Source organism: Neofelis nebulosa, chromosome 4 (assembly GCF_028018385.1).
Source record: "Neofelis nebulosa isolate mNeoNeb1 chromosome 4, mNeoNeb1.pri, whole genome shotgun sequence".
NCBI classification, from domain to species: domain Eukaryota; kingdom Metazoa; phylum Chordata; class Mammalia; order Carnivora; family Felidae; genus Neofelis; species Neofelis nebulosa.
Genome location: NC_080785.1, coordinates 33,155,015 through 33,173,199, shown reverse-complemented (window position 1 = coordinate 33,173,199; position 18,185 = coordinate 33,155,015). Strand labels below are relative to the sequence as shown.

General features: G+C 37.0%; 1 protein-coding gene and 1 long non-coding RNA gene across 5 annotated transcripts in view; one reads left to right on the top strand and one right to left on the bottom strand.

The window, feature by feature from the left end:
* LOC131509085 (uncharacterized) overlaps positions 1–18,185 on the bottom strand; it is a 118,057-nt gene that overhangs the window by 97,753 nt on the left and 2,119 nt on the right. The window contains exon 2 of one of the 2 annotated variants that reach the window (XR_009260285.1): positions 15,801–15,853. This is a non-coding gene — a long non-coding RNA (uncharacterized LOC131509085). Of the gene's footprint in view, positions 1–3,812; positions 3,921–15,800; positions 15,854–18,185 lie in introns of those variants that run through there. The other variant, XR_009260284.1, reaches the window with a different exon arrangement.
* LSM8 (LSM8 homolog, U6 small nuclear RNA associated) lies at positions 4,002–17,277 on the top strand. Of its 3 annotated transcripts, XM_058724488.1 has the most exons (6): positions 4,002–4,147; positions 5,283–5,323; positions 8,825–8,952; positions 11,909–12,414; positions 12,913–13,197; positions 17,092–17,277. In XM_058724488.1, the coding sequence occupies exons 1-4, from the start codon at positions 4,117–4,119 to the stop codon at positions 11,997–11,999; spliced, it is 291 nt and encodes a 96-aa protein (XP_058580471.1). In that variant the 5' UTR covers positions 4,002–4,116; the 3' UTR covers positions 12,000–12,414; positions 12,913–13,197; positions 17,092–17,277. The 3 variants fall into 3 exon arrangements, with proteins under 3 accessions (XP_058580471.1, XP_058580472.1, XP_058580470.1); XM_058724489.1 differs by lacking the exon at positions 12,913–13,197; XM_058724487.1 differs by having other exon boundaries at positions 12,913–17,277.

The window sequence follows — 18,185 nt, the reverse complement described above, 5'->3', positions numbered from 1 at the left end:
ATCCTTCATGAAGGCAAATAGTGAACCTCCTGAGATACACTGATTTGCCACTGGACCTTTAAGGTGAAGTGACTGCCATTTTCAGAGTGACCAGTACCTTCTGTAGCTTCACCACTAGCTGGTAAGCAACAAGTGTTACATGTACACAGTTTTACAGACTGGACCATCCACTTTATTACCTAGCAGTCCTGTTTTCCCGGGTCTCCTTACACTTGCCATCCTTTCACTTCACCAACCACTGTCACAGTGCAGCCCACGATATGCTGTCTGCCCCACTGTCTTTCTTAACCATTATTTCTGAATGATCTTTATTCTGCTTTCCTATTCCTTCTGCTATAAATCAGATATTCACACCTGGATTCTTGTTAGCCTTCTTATCCTTAGTTCCTACCACCACTAAATAAATAATGTCAGATTAATTTTCCTAAAGTGTATTTGTACTTTTTTTCAAGCCCCAGTTTAAGTCTTATGCTATTCATAAAACCTTCCAAGATTCCGGGGTGCCTGGGTGGCTCAGCCAGTTGAGCATCCAACTTCACTCAGGGTCATGAACTTGCAGATCTTGAGTTCAAGCCCTGCATTGGGCTCTGTGCTGACAGCACCTTCTCTCCTTCTCTCTCTGTTGCTCCCCCACTTTCTCTCTCTCTCAAAAATAAATAAAGATTAAAAAATTAAAAAAAAAAAAACCTTCCAAGATTCCAATACATATCCCTCTTCCTCAAGCACTTAAAATGTGCAACCCTTCAGTTTGGCCAATCAGAAAAAAGGGCAGTGAACAAACTATTGTAGGAGAACAAGCTTCGGGACTGAAAGGTTATGTGATGTATATCCTTGAGTAATAATAACTAATATTTATTAAGTGCTTTATTTTATGCCAAGTTTTATAAGAATTACTTTTAGTCCCCCAACAATGTGATGAGGTAAGTAACATCTTCTCAATTTTACAGTTGGGGAAACTGAGGTAAAGTTATGCAATCCACTTGGTTACACAGTATCAAAATCTAGACAGGCTAGTTCCTGGGTCAGTCCTCTTAATCATGATCCTGTACTGCTTCTCAATTAACAAGTCAATTGTATATGATTTTTTTCCCCCATCCCTTAACAAATGGGAGTTTAGAATGTCTGTCTTAATAACTTAGAAGACAAAAAAAGAAATATGGGTAATCCTTTGTAATCTATAGTGTTAAATGAGCTAGTACTTTAACATCATTTATCTTTCCTTAAATTTGGAATATTTATTGTTTTTCCATGTACTAATTGTTTCAGGTTTATAATTAAAGCTTTGTACCTATTCAGTTTACTTGTAAGGAGAGACCATGATTTATGTCCTTTTCTGTCTTGGAAAATCCTAGAATGATCTATTCAACATATATTACTAATTAGTTGACACTTCTGGAACTCAGGAATGTAAATCAATAAAAAATAAAAGTAAATAAAAGTTCATATCACATTAGGTTAAAAGTAGTATTTTCCATGGGCCATTCACAGGAAAGTGAAAATTTAGTATCCTCAGATCCTAGTATGAGTCTGATTCTTCAGGTTAACAAAAGAATACAGAATACAAAGGGAGATGAGTTATGTCCTGATTCTGCTTCCAGAGAGACCCATTTTATACACATTGGTTTCTACTAACAAAAAGTAACTCCCAGGATGTCAGATGTCTAGGGATACTGCTTTCTCTTTTTGGTCCTGTTCTTGATTAATCTTATCTGTTGTTCTGGATACAGGCGACTGGATTACTAACAAGAGGGAGGCTCATGATTGGGCTGGGAGATATAAAAAATTTTAGGTTAGCCTTTTTTTTTTTTTAAATGTTTATTTATTTATTTTTGAGAGAGAGAGAGAGAGAGAGAGAGGGAGAGAGAATGAGTGGGAGGGGAGAGGAGCAGAGAGAGAAGGAGAGAGAAAATCCCAAGCAGGTTCTGCACCATCAGCGCAGAGCCTGATGCAGGGCTCGGGCTCATGAACCATGAAATCATGACCTGAGCTGAAATCAAGAGTCGGTCGATTAACTAAGCCACCCAGGCGTGCCTATAAGCTAGTCTTAAATGAACTACATATGAAAGCAAAACGTAGTTTTCTCTCTAAGGTTTAGATTCAGGACTAATGGAATAAAACGAGTATCTATTCCAGCATACTTTGGTTGACTCTTTTTAACAGTAATAGAGTATCATTTAAATGAGTAGCACTTTGAGAGGTTTTGATCGAAATTAAAGGTCTCATTGTACACCTTGGTTTTTCAGTTGTCAGATGTTTATATTTATCCTTTTCCCCTGATGGGACTTAATTTTCCTTCATGAGGTGTTGAACTCTCTGTCCATATAATCCCAAGGTCATCCAGATATAATTCTTTTTTTTTTTTTTTGTCTTACTAACTGGACTTTTTATCCATAGGCTTTCTCTCAGCATTTGTGACCCTTATGGACTACAGAAAATACAGCATTTTTAAGACCCGTGTAAAAAAAGTTTCAAACCAAAGTGATGCTACATAAACACTACACATCTGCTATTTATCTGGCATATTAATTTACTGGAAACCACACAGGGTCATAAAGTTGTAATGTATTTATGATAAAATTAATTGTTACTATATAATGTTAATAAACATTTTCAAACATAAGCACTCTAAGAGGTGAAAAACTTACAGACTATTCATTTTAAAAATATAGCAAAATTATTTTTTTATTTCTTTACTAATGATACCTCATTTATCACTAATCAGCATTCTGTTTTTCATTATTTCAATGTCTAACGTTTGCAAATCACACAATACCTTCATGTTTTCATGTGTGGAAGATACTTTCATTTTCCCCCCTAAAAATAATGGGACACTCATCACCTAATTCCTGACTATCTGGAGTTTCAAACAGGCCAGAATACCTTTCAGTATATAAAATATTAACCATTTGGGAGTGATCTGTAGGTAATTGTGTGGGTATGCCGTAATGAAAACAGATGCTTCACTTTTCAGAAGAAAAAGGCTGAAACTGCAAGTGATTCCAAACCCACAATACTTCAGTTAAGAAATCACAAGCCTAACTAAAACCATTTAGAAATTTTGTACAAATAGCTTTCGTCGGTATTTTGTATATAGATTCTTTTCTAACCTCAAGTTATAAGTTACAGTAAAATAGTAGTGACGTTTTCTAGTAATATATGGCGATACCCAAAATACCTGTGACAGGATATACGCAAACTGAGATCCAGGTAAGTTGCTGTTACTTGGGCAAGGACGACCGCATAATTCGTTAGCAGACCCAAGTCTAAAACCCAATCCGGTGCTTATGTGGAAGCCTCTTCCTGAATCTGTCTTTTCGCAAGCAGTGGCAGATCTGCCTTATATTTACTAATTTCACCCTGAGGACACAGAGACCTTGCGGCACGGTAATAGGGAGGCGGTTTTCGGAGGCTCACACATCTTTGTATTCGGTTTCTTAAATAAATTAGCAACAATGCCTTCACGTTGGAGCACTTTTAGAGGGAAATGTAGAATGCGCGAGCATGCTTTTTACTGTAGTGTTCTCCAGAGATGTATACTATATGGTCACAACGTGCACAATTTTGTCCTGGGCCACTGAACTTCTAAAATATTAATTTTCGGCCCGTGTGGCAGAAACTAGGGATCGTTCCAGTTCCCTGCATCTACATTTCATATGAGAACACATTCATCTCTCTACTTGTGATGAAAACACCTTATTTCGTTTTCTCCCGCCTTCCCTGTCTTCTCTCAACATTCTCCCTCAGCGACTTCTACTACTTGCCTTTCACTCCACTAGAAAACTCGCTCTCCCACCTTCTCCCTCCTACCCCACCTTCAAGAAACTTCCTCCTCTCTTCCGCCTGCTGCTCGTTTTTGCCACTCTTGGTTCCTGAGATCGCCGACCGGAAAAACTGCGGAACACACTACGCAGGCGCACTAACTCGCTACCGCTTTGACTCTCAAGTGTGGTTGGCCGGTTTCTTTAAATTTCCGATCCTCTTAACCTGCGGGGCTGTAACTCTCGCGATATTTGCTTCCGCCACTCGGCGGGAGCCGCTGCCGGTCCCTGGCGGGCCTTTTTAGCTCTTCTTGTCCCCTTTGCTGCTGTGTTGCTTAGAGCGGCCGGGCCGAGCATCATGACGTCCGCCTTGGAGAACTACATCAACCGTATCCTCGGGCCGGCTGCCACAGCTACCAGCCGGGGCACGGCGAAGCCCGCGTTCGCACTTGGGAGGGCTGGTGCTGGAGAGATCGGGGGTCGGGACCGGCGGGCGGTTGGGATGTCCGGCCCCTGCGCGGCCTGGGCTGCGGGTGAGGGGCTTAAGGACCTGGGACCCGCTAATCCCGCTCCTGGGGCTAAAGCCTGCCGGTCCTGGGGGCCCAGGGCGCCTTTTAATTTTCACCTAAAACCGAAATATTCCTGTCTCTATAGAAACGCCTGTCTCTATAGTAATCAGCCATCTGTTCCTCCACGCTACTTCCCTAGAGGCCTATACGTTCACATTTGGGGAGAAGGGTCTTGTAAATCCTTGAATTTACTTTATTCATTGGCTTTGCTCATTGTTCGACGATACCAGAAACTTTAAAGATGGTGCGCAGATTGAGTTTCTGCCCCTTTACCACTTAAAGTCTCAACTTCTTTGTTGATAGAATGACAATAACGCTCGTTGTAATTGCTCTCCACGAAGGGCAAATAACTTCTAAAACCCCATGTGAAGTCTTAATGTACCCTATATAGGTGTTACCATTTTAAAGTCTCAGGACAGAAACACTGCATTGCTCTCCTGTACAAATTTGGGACAAAAGTGAAATACTAAAGCCTTAATAATGCAAGCGTACTGGCACCTTGTGACACTGATTATAGCTTCTTTTTTGAGTTCCAGAGGCCAGGTCCTAGAATAAAGTGTCTTAACACGTTTGAAAAGAGTCAACGTTGATTAATTTAGCACTGATAGAATTTTCCTTTTAGAGATCAAAGAACAGGTTGAGGAATGGGGGAAATGTCTTGCTCAAAGTCCAACTGGCAACATTCCCCAGTGAAAAAGTACCAAACATCTCAACTGTTTTGAGATGGGAAACAACTGATCACAAACAGAAAGGGATTCTCTTTTTCCTGTTTTAATTGTGTAATTTAATTGAGGAAGTTATAAATACTTAAAGTTATCTTGTGAATGTAGTGGCTGTGTTGAATAATATCTTAATTCCGTCCACCTTTTTCCTACTAATTAAAACCATTTCTTTACCAGATTCTAACATCTTTATTTTCATTCCCTGAGAATGCTTTCCTTGATTCAGTTATCAGGAACTGTTGCAGTTATTACTTCTGATGGGAGAATGATTGTGGTAAGTGTTTAGCATATTCATCCTTTCCTTGTAAGCTTCTTGGTTGTAAAGTTTTAAGTCAAACTTCTGATCTCTAATGCCTAAGCATCACAGTACACCTGCATTGCAGTTTTGTTATGATTCACCTCTTTATCATAAATAGCTGCTGATCCATATTTTCTTCATTAATAAACGTTGGGTGTAATTTATATACAAAGCTTCTAGGAACCAAGATGAATAACAGATTCTGTCCTCGGAGAGCTTCGAGAATAGTCTTCAGACATCTGCCTGTATTTTATATTTATCTTCCTCTAACATTTTTTTATTTCCTTCCCCCATTCAATGCTCTGACATCGCCGACATGAATCATAGGCTTTCTTTTGAAATTTTGTGTATGCCTCTTAGAAACTTCTTTATGATGTAGATACTACATATATAGAATAATGAACATTTTAAGGCTTGTATGGTTGTTAATATATTTTTAATATTTGTAGGTTGCATGACCTCTGTTTTCTGTAGGATAAATTATAATTGACTCTTTTATATCATTTTATTTGACCTTTTATCACAGTATCCCCTTTATAATTCCAGAAAATTCTTGGACTCTCTCCTTGATCTGTTTCTTGATCTGAGGAATTTATCTCATGATTTTTGGCTACTTAATTATTTCTTCACTTATAATTCATACATTGTTAAAAAAAAAAGTTTTAAAGCTGCTTTCTCTGTTTTCTTTAAATTTTTTTTTTTTTTTAAATTTTTTTTTCAACGTTTTTTATTTATTTTTGGGACAGAGAGAGACAGAGCATGAACGGGGGAGGGGCAGAGAGAGAGGGAGACACAGAATCAGAAACGGGCTCCAGGCTCCGAGCCATCAGCCCAGAGCCTGACGCGGGGCTCGAACTCACAGACCGCGAGATCGTGACCTGGCTGAAGTCGGACGCTTAACCGACTGCGCCACCCAGGCGCCCCTAAATTTTTTTTTTTTAACGTTTATTTATTTTTGAGACAGAGAGAGACAGAGCATGAATGGGGGAGGGTCAGAGAGAGAGGGAGACACAGAATCTGAAACAGGCCCCGGGCTCTGAGCTGTCAGCACAGAGCCCGACGCGGGGCTCGAACTCACAGACTGTGAGATCATGACCGGAGCTGAAGTCAGACGCTCAACCGACTGAGCCACCGAGGCGCCCCTCTGTTTCCTAATTGTATCTAATTCATGTAATTTAATCTTTTATTTTCCCATTTTGCAGTTGGGTCTTTGTTTTCTTTTTAATCCTTGTGATTTTTCCAAGTGAGTCCCTAAGTGATTTATCAAAGTGTTAAACTTAGCCATTTATTTAAATGTATATCATGTGCCAGGCACTTTACATCTAAATCTTCAATACAACTCTGTAGAAGTATCCCTGAATTCTTGGTTAGGAACCAGGTTCAGAAAAAGTGAGTCACTTTCCCAGAGTCATTGAATAATAAGTGGCAGAACAAAACTGAGATTTAAATTCAATTTGACTCTTTAAAAAAAAGTCCCATTTGCCTTGTTTCCTTCTTTAAAAAAATTTTTTTTTGAGAGAGGCAGAGTCAGCGTGAGTAGGGAGGAGCAGAGATGGAGAGAGAGAGAATCTCACGTGTGCTCCCCACCATCAGCACAAGGCCTGATGCCTGCCTCGAACTCACTTAACTGTGAGATCATGACCCGAGCCGAAATCCAGAGTCAAGATGCTTAACCCACTGAGCCACCCAGGCGCCCCTGCCTTGCTTCCTTCTTAACTGACTGAGCCACCCAGGCAGCCCTGCCTTGCTTCCTTCTTAAGAAAACAATCTTTTTGTTTTTTAGGCACCTCATTGTATGTTGTCAATAAGGACAGTTTGAAACATTTTTATCTCATCTTGACACTTCAAGAAATCTATTGCTATTAAATATTTGCAAATAGTTTTTTTTAAAAAAAAAAAAATAATACCTCAAGTTTAATTTTTCCTGTTTTTGTTAATGGGATAGCTAAGTTTGAGAAATATTTTAATTTTATAGAAGAAGGAAAGTTAGGGGCATCTGGGTGGCTCAGTTGGTTAAGCTTCCAACTTCGGCGCAGATCATGATCTTACAGCTGGTGGGTTTGAGCCCTGCATCGGGCTCTTTGCTGACAGCTCAGAGCCTAGAGCCTGCTTCAGATTTTGTCTTCCTCTCCCTCTGCCTCTATCCCGCTTGCTCTGACTCTCTCTTTCTCAAAAAAAAAAAAATAAGTAAACACTAAAAAAATTTTAAAAAGGAGGAAAGTTATTTTAAAAGAGCATTTTGAATACCAAAATTTAGTAATTTTGTATTTTTTTGACCCCGGCTCACTTGATAGAATGCTTACATGTAAAATGAAGTCAAGAGGCTATGTCTCGGTGTGGTAACAACTATATACTAATTAGTTTAGTAAATACTCCAGATTTTCTTTCTCATCCAAATTCTAGGTTATCGTTTTCTCTTGTTATATCCTGATTTTACATATTTTGATTTTCAAAACATGAAAGAGTTTAATAGCTTGAGAGAATTAACCAACCAAAACAACTGTAAGTTGACATTTCTTCAGAAACTTGAAAAGCATCTGAGTGACCGTGTTGTGCTAGATCCATATCTTCCTTTATTCAAAACCAGGATTCTTCCATAAAATTTTCTCTGAATATTTCCTTCAAGTTCTGCTTCTACTAATTACAATCCTATTTGTATTTACCTTGCCGGGTTTGAGGAAGATTAAATAAATACATGTGAGGCCCATAGAACACTGGCAGATAGGAAGTACTCCTTAAGCGTTAGCTGTCACCACCAGTCAAAGTTTGTATATATTTATGGGACTGATTTGAATCTCTGAAGAATGGTAAATTCTATTTGCTCGTTCATAGTAGTATAATATAGTAGTTCAGTGGCATGGCCCTGAAGGTAGCTTTTTGTGGTTCAACTCCTAACTCTGCTGCTTTCTACCCATGAAACCTTGAGAGATGACTTAACCTCTCTGTGCCTCAATGTTTCTTCTCTGAAGTGGGAATAACTATGGTATGTACCTCAAAGGATTAAAATTATTTGAGATACTGTGTACAGTGTGTTTAGCACAGGCCTCCTACTAGTATGTAGAACAAAGTGATACTGTTCTGTTACCAGCTATGGTTGCTATGTATATGCTTCTTGTATATTTATATAGTTTTCCCTTGTATTGTATTTGTAATAGTCTATGTCTAATGTTAGCTCCTACACTACATGGGCTTTTAGGCTACTTCCTTATTGGTACATGGGTGTTCTTTGTAACTCTGGACAACTCTGCATACTAGTCACATGTGTGGTGTGGTTTTTCCTGTCTTAAAAAACCCAGAGGTAAGTTTTGTGCCCCAGGGTACTGTTGGTTATAAAGAAGTGTTCTATTTTCAGTGGACTTCTATTTAAAATGAATACTTCTGTTAGTGTCCCTGGAACTAAAATTTTTGTGTCATTTAATGTCTATATTCAGGTAAACTAGAATATTTATCTTTTTCTTTTGAATGTTTTCTTTACAGGGAACACTGAAAGGTTTTGACCAGACCATTAATTTGATTTTGGATGAAAGCCATGAACGAGTATTCAGCTCTTCACAGGGAGTAGAACAGGTGGTGCTAGGACTATACATCGTAAGAGGTGACAATGTGTAAGTAACATAGGTCTTCTTTTTTTTTTTTTTTTTAATTTTTTTCAACGTTTTTTATTTATTTTTGGGACAGAGAGAGACAGAGCATGAACGGGGGAGGGGCAGAGAGAGAGGGAGACACAGAATCGGAAACAGGCTCCAGGCTCCGAGCCATCAGCCCAGAGCCTGACGCGGGGCTCGAACTCACGGACCGCGAGATCGTGACCTGGCTGAAGTCGGACACTTAACCGACTGCGCCACCCAGGCGCCCCACATAGGTCTTCTTTTTAAGGGCAGGTCAAATCTGCTATAGGTGTACTACCTTGCTGTATGGAGAAGAGGTTTTTATCTACTGAGATTGGTCATATTTATGATAGTTAAGTGGCCTAGATAGGATCCAGAAAGGGCCCTGCCTTACACTGAATACTTCATTAGAGAGCCTTCTTAAAGTGTTCTTCCAAAATAATCCTAATTTTAGAGAAATATAAATATACTTCTAGGGTCCAAGGCTAGGGTTTGAAAATGCCTTTGAAACCTCTTGTGTGAACAGTTTTAAATAATTCATGCTCTATAACTGATGAATTTATGAGTAAGTACTTATCCATTATTTTTTTCTTTAAATATTTTAGTACAATAAGATGCCCCATGTTTATGCTGTAGCGTCAGTTAACTGAAAATACACTTTAGTGGTAGCAATTTAAGAAAATCTGCAACAGTATAAAGCAATACTGTGCAGTAGAACTTGTGGCAGTGATGGAAATGTAGGTCTGCATTGTCCACTGTCCTAAGGTACTAGTCAGGTGTGGCCATTGAGTACTTGAAAACTGGTGTGATGGGAATTGAATTTTAAATTTTACTTCATTTAATTACTTTTAATAGTCACATGTGGCTAGTAGCTATTGTATTAGTGTAGTTATAGAGGCTATAAGATTGTTGAATCCATTTTCTAGTGAGTGTAGAATTAAAACATGGTTGGAAGGCAGCAAAAGATATATTACACATTATTTTGGAAGACAAATAGGGTATCGAATATAGACAATAGGATATAGATGAGGGAATACTTTATTCATTTAAATTATCTTAAGAAAATCACCTTTGGATGGATAAATTATTTGATCTTTAATCAAAATTCGGGAGTTTACAAAATATTCTAAAGAGGTGACTTTTAGGTGTGAAGTTATAAAATGAGCTATAAAATACGAGAGAAAGGCAGAGTATTTGGTGGAGACCAGGTTCCCTGATGAGAATAATAATGATTATTTTATATTGGATCTCTGCCTAATAATTGATTTTAAGAAGCTTTCTCCTACTTCGATTTTAAAAAAAAATTAAAAATAAAACTTTTGGACTTCATTTTTAAAAAAATTTAAACTTTGGTGTAGACTCAGTGGTGTGCTAGAGCCAGCTTGATTGGCTCATGGAGGCAGATTGTTATATTTTCAGGAATTTTGCAAGCTGGTTGATGTCTTGGTGGTAGTTTGAAATTGACCATAGTGGGAGTATTTGCACTATGGATGTGAGTGAACACTGCAGGTCTGCCTCCCTCTTTTCCTTTGGAGAGCAAGTTTTAAAACCTGTACCAGTACTCCACTGTCTTCCTTAAGGATTTCAAATGATACTAAAATTTTTAAGGTGGAATTGAGATCTTTGATTTGTTTTATATTGAGAAAACAATATTTATTTTAACCAGAGTTTGGTACTTCTCATTTATCAGAGAGCTGAAGGCTATGTAGAGTTTAAAGCAAAATTGGGCAAATTCTCTATTACTTGTATTCACTAATAGATGCTACTCTTATTAAAGCCAAACTAATTTAAACAACCAATTTTTTTGTGGAATAATGTTTCATATATGTCCTGTGGTCTGGATATAACAACAACTATATCCAGCTGGAGAGCCGTGGCTTGGTGCTTAGCATGGTATTAACGTTTTCATTGTAGATGTTATGGTAGTGATTCCTTGAATCAAGGAAAGTTTTGCTGGCTTTAACCCTAGTCAATCACATCAAAAAATCATGTGTTAAGTTACCTGAGTACCCGTTGCTATTATCTTTGTGTCTTTTTTTTTTTTTAATGTTTGTTTATTTTTTAGAGAGAGAGAGACCGAGCACGAGTGGGGAAAGGGCAGAGAGAGGGAGACACACAATCTGAAGCAGGCTCCAAGCTCTGAGCTGTCAGCACATAGCCTGACGTGAGGCTTAAACTCACAGACTGTGAGATTATGACCTGAGCTGAAGTTGGACACTTAACTGACTGAGCCACTGAGGCTTCCCAAGAACTGTACATTTTGGTCTTGGATTTAAATTGAGTAAACTGAGAAATCTTGAAACAGAAATTAATGGGTATTACGTATACTCTGATGGATTTAGTTCATTAAAGTTACTCAAAGAATAGACACTTATTTGCTTATTTAGTAGTGATTTTGTGATCAACCCTAACACAGTCCCTGGGTTGAGTTGAAATCATAGGATTGGAAGTTTTGGGATTTTGATTTTTTTTTTAATGTTTATTTTTGAGAGAGAGAGCAAGAGAGATAAAGCATGAGTGGGGGAGGGACAGAGAGAGGGAGACAATGAATCCAAAGCAGGCTCCAGGCTCTGAGCTGTCAGCACAGAGCCTGATGTGGGGCTTGAATTCACGAGGTGTGAAATCATGACCTGAGCCTAAGTCGGATGCTTAACCAACTGAGCTACCCAGTTGCCCCAGTTTGAGGGTTTTGTACCTTATCTATCTGATATGTGTCTTTTTTCTTTGAAGACTCATGATCCAATCACACTGTATACAATCTGTCTTAATAATTGGTTCCTACAATAATGTTGCCTTCAAATTACTTCTTGAGTTTTGTGACTTAAATTGCAATTCACTACTTCATGAAAACGGTATTTGCTTGTCACCTTAAGTAGTTTTTACTGTGTCCTTTCAGTTTTATTTACAAGTGAGATTATTTTAACTGATTTTTTTTCTCCTTAAATAACTACAGTGCAGTCATTGGAGAAATTGATGAAGAGACAGATTCTGCGCTTGATTTGGGGAATATTCGAGCAGAACCTCTAAACTCTGTAGCACACTGAGGAAAAACTACATACATTGGACATCTGTAAATCTTTGTATAGAAACTGATTATTCTGAGGATGATGTAATTTTTATGAATGTGTAATTGTGGACTTTTGACTCCATATATTGATTCATTGTAGTATGATATGTAAATTAAAATATTTCTACATTTCCTTGAAAATTTTTTATTTTATTTATTTATTTATTTTTTTGCCTAAATCAGGTTTGGTAGCTTAGTTTTATTTTTCTCTTAAATAGTATGAAAATCTAATGTTTACTGTGAGAACTTTTGGAAAAAATATTTTGATATTTTAATACTTATAGAAAACTAGTTAAAAAGAGAAATTTGTGTGTTATGTTAAATCAAGCATCCGAATACCATCAATGGTGCAAGATACACGCGTTTCCAATTTTTAAGAAAGTCACAGAAAGGTAAGTCATGTGTCATGTTGTCTGAACCATCCCCATTTATCACACTGCCCTGGTGGTTCATTGTTCTCTAGCATTTTAGAAGCCTGGGTAAAAAATGTGTTTGGTTAAGAAAAGGAAAAATGCTAACAAAGTTGATATTATCTGAAAAAAGAATGATTCCGTATAGTCTTAAAAGCCATCTTAGTTTTTAATCTTAAAAATTGGAGAATTTTTAGTATTAACAGTTTTTTGTTGTTTATAAATGTGAGTAAATAAACCTTATGTTTGTATTGAGGCAGTGCTCGCTATTATTGTCAAGAACTTCCATGACTCCTTGGTTCCATAAACCTATTTTCAAAAGAAGTAAACCTGGTTTCTCAGAGCAATAATCAACAGAATAGGTTGACTGTTTGAGTGAATCAATTAAGTAGATAATGTCCCTCATCTACAAATGGGCTGTTTTCTAAAACCCCTTGTACAGTTGACTGGACTTTTTAAAAAAAAATATTTATTTTTTAGAGAGAGTGCACAAGCAGGAGGGACAGAGAAAGAATGGGACAGAGGATCCAAAGCAGGCTCCATGCTGACAGCAGCGAGCCCAGTGTTGGGCTCAAACTCAAGAACTGTGAGATCGTGACCTGAGCTGAAGTTGGGCACTCAACCAGCTGAGCCATCCAGGCACCCCAGTTGACTGTGGACTTTTTAAAGAATTCATAGAAACAATGCTAAAATACTGTTGAGATCTCTGACTGGTCCACAGAAATTCTCATCAGTTCCCTGAGGGCCAGAGTCTGTAACTTTGTGGTGAGTACAAAATAGAAAAATATTTACATTCTTGTAATTCAAACAAAAAATTAAAATAGTTTTTCTTTTTTAAAAAATGAAAGTGTTTAAGGGTTGGCAAGTGTTACGGTTGGCATTTTTGTCAAAATGCAGATAGCAAATATTTTAAGCTTTGAGGGCCATATGGTCTCCGTCACAACTCCTCAATTCTGTTCTGTCATGAAAACAACCATAGGTAATACATAAATGAAGAGTTGTGGCTGTATTCCAGTAAACTTCATTTATAATAACAGGTAGCAGGCTGGATTTGGCCTGTAGGCCATAGTTTGCTGACCCTTGGCTGAAAATAATACAAGCTCAATAAGAAAAGATGAGGGCTAATTTGTTTAAAATCTGAAAAGAGCTTCTGGAATAGATCCTTTTAGAGTTTAGAGGTAGATTTCATTTGTACTTTTAATATTTAACTCTCTACTTGCCAGATATGATAGTTTTTTGGTGCAAAAAGAAAACATTTTTCAGAGGAAAGTATCTTCACTCTTTCACAGAAACAAGACTTATAAGGAGATCTGTTGAGATAGTTTCTTTACTGGTCGTCAAGGCACCGTCACCCAGCATATCTTGGTTGATGTTCTGATCTGCCTCAGGATTAGAGGAAGTTTAGCTAGTATTGGCTATCATAAGTATTTTGCTTTTAGGGGTGCCTGAGTGGCTCAGTCAGTTAAGCGTCTGATTCTTGATTTCGGCTCCAATCATGATCTCACAGTTCATGTGTTCAAGCCCCACCTCAGGCACTGTGCTAACAGCGCAGAACCTGCTTGGGATTGTCTGTCTCCCTCTCTCTCTGTGCCCATTCCCCCGAGTGTGTCCACAAGCTCACTCTCTCTTGAATAAATAAAACTTAAAAAAACATTTTGCTTTTGTAGTATAAAGTTTTATAATTAATAAAATGAAAATAATGCAAAGCGAGTAAAACAGGTAATTTAATTAGGAACTATAAACCAAATGTGCTATTTAAGTAAATGATGGTATTTTAAATGGGTAAACTATTTCCAAAAATCAAATAAGGAATACAGATATTCATTTGCTAAGTGAAATGTATTCTAACAGTACAAATGAAGTCCAAGTCAGATACTTTGTCAACATACTTGATATAATACAAACCACACACAAAGTAGTAAACAAATCCTAGTCCCCCCCACCCTCCCTCACAGTAATGAGGGATGTCAAAAAAAATCATTCCCCAAATATGACTTGGATATTTTTGTGAATAGTAGGGAAAGCAAACCAAATGAAATGCACACCAAATGATATAAGCAATTCTTGGGGTGCCTGGGTGGCTCAGTCTGACTTCGGCTCAGGTCATGATCTCATGGCTCGTGATTTTGAAACCTGTGTTGGGCTCTGTGCTGACAGCTCAGAGCCTGGAGCCTGCCTCAGATTCTCTTGTCTCCTCTCTAAGCCCCTCCCCTGTTCACGCTGTCTCTCCTTCAAAATAAATAAACCTTAAAAAAAATTTTTTTTTAAGAACAAAACAAAAAAATGGTATAAGCAGTTCTTTATTTCTGGGTGCACATGGTAGGGTTTTTTTTGTGCTCTTAACCAGTTCAATTTGGATTTTTTTTTTTTTTTTTTTTTTTTTTTTTTTTGCATGAGCATTGTAAAGGAACCACAACCATGAGTGGCAACTTGATTCTTGCACAGTGTCAAGTGTTTATGTTTTTTAATGAGACTTTTATTCTGCAATCACTAAAGAGCCTCAAATAAATTTTAACCAATAATTAGCTCTGCTCTGTGATTCTGGCACTATCTAAGTCCAGCTTAATGAATCAAATAAATTTGTCTTGGCAAGATATTTCACTAAACTTTTTTGTAAAGGGCAATTAACTGCAAAAGGACTTAATTTGTTTCTTTTTAACTGAAAAACCAGCTAAAGCAATAGTTTAGAACACTGCTTTTAGGCTAATGTACTTTGCTAAATCAAATGGCCTTACATGCTGACAGTTTTAGCTTCAATATTACAAATCTTGATACCAGAAGAATAAGAGATAAAGATAAGCTTTATTAATATATGCTTTACTTAAATATATTGTTTAACACCTTTGTAAAATCATTCAGAATTTTTAACCTGATGTGAGATATGATAAAAACTTTTAAGTAGTATTTAATAATAAATGTAGGCTCTCCATGTCAACATGTTTCTCAGACATGTAACAAAGGATTCACCACGTGGATGAGCAAGTATAATGTCTTCACAATGGCATGTCAACCTGCTTGGGTACCACCCAGAATTATAGAGCAGTCTTTAACCGGCCATACAGTGTAATTCGGGCCTTCACCTTCAAAATTTAGTAGGTTAAGTGCATATCATGTGTTGGGCATGATGCTAAATGCTTACAACAGTGACCATTTTACACATGGGTAATTTGATGCTCAGCAGGGTTAAGTGCCTTATGAGAGGTCACACTTATGAGTAACAGGGCTTGAATTTGATCAGGTCTTCGTATTTTTATAAACTGCCTATGAGTAGAAAGTGTAATATCAAATTCCTGAGGCCTGACTGAAAGAAATATTTAGATGATCTAAGGCAATTTGCAAAGCTGTGTTATGGGTCATTTTCAAATTACCTGAATTGCTTTAAATATTATCAGGTCCCACTCACTGATACGGTTCAGTAGATCTGAAATGATGCAAAAAGTAATAATAAATAGCTAACTAAGTAAGGAAAGTGTGGTAGAATTATTAAAAGACCTATTATATGCCTTGATGAGTCCCTAATTATGCTTCAAAATCCTTACCTTTGAGACATGGATAACAATATGGATCTTTGGGCATTGTGACAAAATTAGATTCCCTTTACAAAATTTGATTTGATTTATGGGATTTTACAGTAAACAGCTTATTCTAGGTATTCAAAGGCCAAACTGGAAATGGCGGTCTTGCACCTTCGGTTTTCAGAGTCCCACTGGCTACCATATCTCTATGTAAGAGACTGGAGTATTTATATTATGATGATTTAAGGTGAAGTGGAAGGTATGTGTAGTAAGTTTATATTATTTAACAAATATACAGTATAAATAAATCTGTTTTATGGCAATCATATACACTTGATTGATGGGGTTTAAATGAAAACAAGTTTTTCACATAAACTAGGATATCCATTCTGAACTTGTGTAGTTATATACCTCAGTTTATAAATTTATTCATTTTAATATTCTTGTTTACTGATTTGGCGTTTTGTTTTGTTTTTTTACCTTGGGCTGTTATTCTCAGTTTTTAAGTCATTGTCAAATTTGGTAAAAATTCTGTTTATATTTAAGACTGAAAAACAATGTTGACAAGTGAGAACTCTCCACTCAAGTTGATACTGATCCATTAAACAACACAGTGTTCCCATTCAGCCAGCTACAAATTTGTTTAATTATAAGATATTTAGTCTTTTTTCTCCATCTTGCTTATAGGGACTATTTATGTGAAATTTGGTCAAATGCTTTGCCGTGATCTTCATTTCTCTTTTAGCAGAGAAACTATGTGACATGAGCATATTCAGTCTTTGTGAATCAACACTGCCTCCTAGTGATCAGTGCTTCCTTTTCTATTTTTCCACAAACTGAAAAATATTCAGTACTTTGGAATTTTATCAGAGACATTTGTAAAGCCATTAAGGCACACTAGGTACCATGCTTTAACCTGTGGATATACCAGGGAATGACATTAACAAGTTTTTGTCCTTGTGAAGCTTGTTAGCACCTCAACCAAATCATCTTGACTCAAAGGTTTACTATCCAAGGTCATGAGTTATTTTGTTAAATTCCTTCAGTACCTTAGGAAGTCACTTACAGGGCTTATACTCATTTAAAGCAACTAGAAACTGTCTTTTTAAGTGGTTCTAATTTTTTTCATGTTTTAAGATTGCAGAGTCTCTGTAGTTGTGTAACAGTAAGAATAAAGGCAAAAGAGGACTTCAGCAGCCATTTTCTCTCCTTAGTTAACAGAATACCATCTGCTGCCCACGATCTTTATTTGGTGAATGGAGGAGTTGAGAATATTCTGCAAGACATCTTTCAGATCTTAGGTGCAGCATTAAAAATTTTCAAACCTCCACTTTCTGTATTGATTTTTTTTGTTATACCTTTTACTTCCATCTTTTGTGTACATGTTTCTTTTTTAAACATCCTTTTATCTTCTAGATGTATTACTTGCCAGAAGTGGCACAGGTAAAGTATTGCTACAACTAAGATCCAACTCCCATCCTATTATTTCTACCCCAGTGTTCTTTCAAATATATGGCTTCTCTTTTCTCATTAGGGTAATTTTCAATTATACTGTAAACCTTTGGTTTTTGTTTTCTTTTCCCTGTATACTGTCTTCAAAATACCAAATAATGAAAATGGTACCAAATTGTTTCATTTGAAATATATTAAAAGGAAAAGAATTCAGGAGCAGGGGTATGGGGGGGCATATCTCTGGGGGATACATAACTTAATTCGTGTGTGAAAAACGTGTGCGTGTGTATGTGTGTATTGGGGAGCAGGTGAAAATAACGTTCTGTTTGATGTCTTAAAATATGCACAATATATCTTTTGTTTCACTTAATTTGTCTTATACCAGGAAAATCATAGATTATAATAAATTGCACTCTACAAAGGGTAAGTATGTAAGCTGATACAAGTTGCCAGAAAGCACTGCATTATGGCTTATATAACATTTTAAAAATAATGATGTTAATGACATAATAGCTAAAAAGGTTTTAATTTTTCTTAAAAGTTAAAATTTTATTTCAAAAAGTATTTAGAGATCTCAGCCCGACTTGGGTAAACTCTACTGTAATTATGTAGGAAAGGACCAGAGAAACTGAAGATAAGTAGGAGGTGTAATTTTTAGGGATTTTTAAATTAGAGTCAGGTGAGGCCAGTGTAGTATGTCAGTGAAGGGAATCAGACTTAGCTTTTGTAGCAAATTAATCTTCCCATGTCTTAGATGCTCTAATAAAAATGGGACAACCCTCCTTG